This window comes from Zalophus californianus, chromosome 10 (genome assembly GCF_009762305.2).
Source record: "Zalophus californianus isolate mZalCal1 chromosome 10, mZalCal1.pri.v2, whole genome shotgun sequence".
Lineage (NCBI taxonomy): Eukaryota > Metazoa > Chordata > Mammalia > Carnivora > Otariidae > Zalophus > Zalophus californianus.
Genome location: NC_045604.1, coordinates 106,870,355 through 106,874,346, shown reverse-complemented (window position 1 = coordinate 106,874,346; position 3,992 = coordinate 106,870,355). Strand labels below are relative to the sequence as shown.

General features: G+C 38.9%; 1 protein-coding gene across 1 annotated transcript; it reads left to right on the top strand.

Moving 5' to 3' along the window:
* The first annotated feature begins 3,236 nt into the window (after positions 1–3,236).
* On the top strand, positions 3,237–3,785 carry LOC113932268 (60S ribosomal protein L21-like). Its single transcript, XM_035722104.1, has one exon. It carries the CDS (start codon positions 3,264–3,266, stop codon positions 3,744–3,746), a length of 483 nt encoding a protein of 160 aa, XP_035577997.1. The 5' UTR covers positions 3,237–3,263; the 3' UTR covers positions 3,747–3,785.
* Positions 3,786–3,992: the final 207 nt, after the last annotated feature.

The window sequence follows — 3,992 nt, the reverse complement described above, 5'->3', positions numbered from 1 at the left end:
GAGCCACCCAGGTGCCCTATAGTTCAACTTTTTTAAAAGGTGTAAAGTTTTGGCTGCTATACCAAGAAGTCTGGCTCTTTCTCACAGTGAAAGGTTACTCTGGAAATGAAATCAACACTTTCCTTGGACCAGATTATTAAGGAATTGGGGTTTCCCTGCCAAACTCCTTCATACTTTTAGAAGAAAGACCAATCTTGCGGATCAACCACTTAAGTGGAACCAGAAATCCATATTTTCATTTGAAAGCCCCTACTGTTTAACTATCAACAACCCATTCAACTGTTTTAAACATGAGTTTAAACAGTCCAAACAAAATGCATCTGTAGCTACATTAAGCCCCAGAACTCCGGTTTTGACTTATGGACAAATAGGGAAATGCCTTCTCTCAGAGATATTCTTAGCTTCTTGCCATACCCATGTTTCCAAAAATACAGTCAATTACCCACTCTTTCCAGATGGGGATTTTTTTTTCCCCCTGAATCCTTGCATTTTTGTTTTTGTTTTTTTCTCTTTTCTAAAAAGCAGGACTGGACACCATGGATTTCCATCTCTTTCTCTTACAATGGGACAGAAAAGAAACACTTTTGAAGGGTGAGGAGAGTGGAGAACCATGGGAATTGCTTTTTTTTTTTCTCCATAGGATTTTCCTTGAAAAATCTCTTCTGGATTTGTGTTTTGAATTCCCTAATAGACTCTAATACTCAACCACTCACCCTCCTCCTAAGGATGATGTCCCACCCTGCAATGGCTGCCCCTGGAGTCCCATGGGGGCACAGGTAAGGAGATTGAGAGCTTCCCTCAGTCCCCTCACCCAGATTAAAGCATTAATCAATTCAAACCTTAGGTTGCACAATGAGAGAACACAGGAGCCAATGATGAGAGGCAGTAGAGGCAAGCGTGTTACTCCCGCAAGCCAGAAAGACAAATCCCACAGTCAGAATCTTGTACCCCGTGAATGGATCCATGACAGCCTAGACTTTTCTCTTAAATATCCAGTATGAACCACAGACCCATGTACAGCATAAAACAGTAAAAGTTTAGGGGCGCCTGGGTGGCTCAGTCCAAGAAAGGGCGTGGAAATTGTTATGTGGCATAAATGCATGTTCTGCCTGGTACTGCAAACTCTTCCAGGCCCTGTGTCTTTCAAAATCCACCTAGTCCCCCATCCTGCCCCCCTCAACCCCTGGAATCCTAGAGTCTCACTTTCTGTCCTTTGGAACCAATACAGCGTCCTATAAGCAGGCAGATTCCATTCTGGGGTGCCAAGAACCCTCTACTACCCCCACCCCAGGCCTTTGCATGAAGTCTGGCTTACACATCTGAGGACTTACTTTCTTCACAACTGTTTTAGGTAATAATTCACCATATCCAAAAGCCATCAGTGAGAGAATTTACATTTTGCCATTCACTTTAAGTTTTCACAAAATGTATTTGGTGTTCATTGTAGTTTTTTATTGATATATTGTGACTCTATAATGGGAGGACTTTGGCACGACAAATTCCCACTGTAGGAAAAGGGTATCTATCTGAGAGCATCAGAGTGGATTATTCCAGAGGACAATGATTAGCAAGAATAACAGATATAAAAGCAGCTACCACTCCTAGGGCTGAGTTCCAAACCTTCTGGAGAGGACTCAAGTCATGGCCCACTGAATGGCAGAGAAGTCACTGTGGTGTCATGGCAGCGGAACTTGCTATAAACCTACCTTCTGGAACCTCCTGGAAATCAGTGCTTTAAGGTGTTAGTGAGAGATGTTCAAGGGGACTACCAGGGGAATGCAAAACACTGTACCCAGCCGAGCCCAGTCACTAGGAATACCCGAAACCCACAGCGCACTCATCTAAAGCATATTCTAGCTACCTCAGCTCCCTGGATGTGTTATGAGCCCGACCCACCCAGATCTCCTGTCACAGCTTTGTCCCATTTTAGATTTCCTCTTTGGCCACTTCACAATTCTGAAGCTGCAACTTTTCCAGTGCCCACTTCCACAAGCAAATTTCAGGTCTTTTTTCAATATAAAGTGCCATATTTATTGTAGTATTTATGTAGTTCACAAATTTATGAAGTGTGAAATCACACTATTGTTTTAGTAGGTTCATACTTTTTTTTAATGCGTCACTGACAGTTTTTGAGGATTATGCCCCTAATCCCATTTTTCCCATAAGCCCCATGGTTTTCAATGTGTGATTTTAGTGGTTTTTAGGAATGCATATGTTATACTATTGCAGAATTGATTGTATATACAACTCTAGGCTAAAACATTTTAAAATCTTGGTGAAATGAGTGATTTTCTAGGAAATTTTCAAAACTGATGTAAGAAGAAGTTAAAATCCTGAACTGATCACAAATCACAAAGGATCTTTTTTTAGGTTATCAACAATATACTACCAAGAAAGATGTCTAATTGGCTTTGAGGGTAAATTATTTCAGATGCTCTAGAAATAAATCATTTCTATACTGTATAAACGCTGCCGAACACTGGGGAAAATGGAATATTTCCCAATTCATTTTATGAAACTAACAGAAACCTGGACACCGACTCCTGGCTAACATACACAACATAAAAAAAATTCAAAACCTCCTATCAATCTCACTTAAAAGTACAGATGTAATGATTGTAAACAAAATATAAGCAAATCAGATTCAACCACATTTTTAAAGGATCATAATGATGCTATGCCCAATTTGGATTTACCATAGGAGAACTAGTTAAACATCAGGAAATCTGTTAATATAGTTCATTGTATAAATAGGAGAAAGGACAATTCAAATAGGTACAAAACCAGTATTCTGTGAAATTAAACATTCAATAATTATTTTAGTGAACAAAAGCTCTAGAAAAGTAGGAATAGATAAGTATTTCTATACCATGAAAAAAATTTAAATCTATCTCAAACCAATAGCTAATATCAAAAGATAAAAGGTAAAACACCAAAAATTTTCCTGTTAAGTAATATGGTACTATTACTGTAATACTAGGATTATAAAGTACTTACTAAGTAAAGTACCAGCCAATATTCCAAGAATTTTACATTCAGTAGTTAAATCCTCGGAATGGAACTATGCCCAAGGTGACACAGTAGGGCATAAACAAAGTTTCTGTTATTCACAGATGATATCGTTACCTAGAAACCCAAGGGAAGCACCTGAAAAATTGCTGGAATCAATTATAATTCAGTAACATAGCTGGTTATAAAATATTTAAACAAAAACTAATAGCTTCCTTTCAGCCAGAGCTGCCATCTTCCAGTAATTCGTCAAAATGACCAACACAAAGGGAAAGAGGAGAGGTACCCGCTATACGTTCTCTAGGCCTTTTAGAAAACATGGAGTTGTTCCTTTGGCCACATACATGCGAATCTATAAGAAAGGTGATATTGTGGACATAAAGGGAATGGGCACTGTTCAAAAAGGAATGCCCCACAAATGTTACCATGGCAAAACTGGAAGAGTCTACAATGTTACTCAGCATGCTGTTGGCATTGTTGTAAACAAACAAGTTAAGGGTAAGATTCTTGCCAAGAGAATTAATGTACGCATTGAGCATATTAAATACTCAAAGAGCCGAGACAGCTTCCTGAAGCGTGTGAAGGAAAATGATCAGAAAAAGAAGGAAGCCAAAGAGAAAGGTACTTGGGTTCAACTGAAGCGCCAGCCTGCCCCACCCAGAGAAGCACACTTTGTGGGAACCAATGGAAAGGAGCCCAAACTGCTGGAACCCATTCCCAATGAATTCATGGCATGATAAATGTAAAGAAAATAAAAGACCTCAAGACTGTAAAAACGTTTCTCTTAATTGAGTAGCAGTGTGGTATCCTTACCCCCAAAAAAATATTTAAAGCAAATTTTGTGTCCTAATTCATTGGGTGATGTCCTTATTCAAACTTAGTGGCTTTTTTCTTGCTGAAAGATGTGAGGTGGTTTCTTGTAGAACAATATACTCAATTGGTTAGGAAACAGCCAGATACTACTTTAAAAATATTTATAGTTT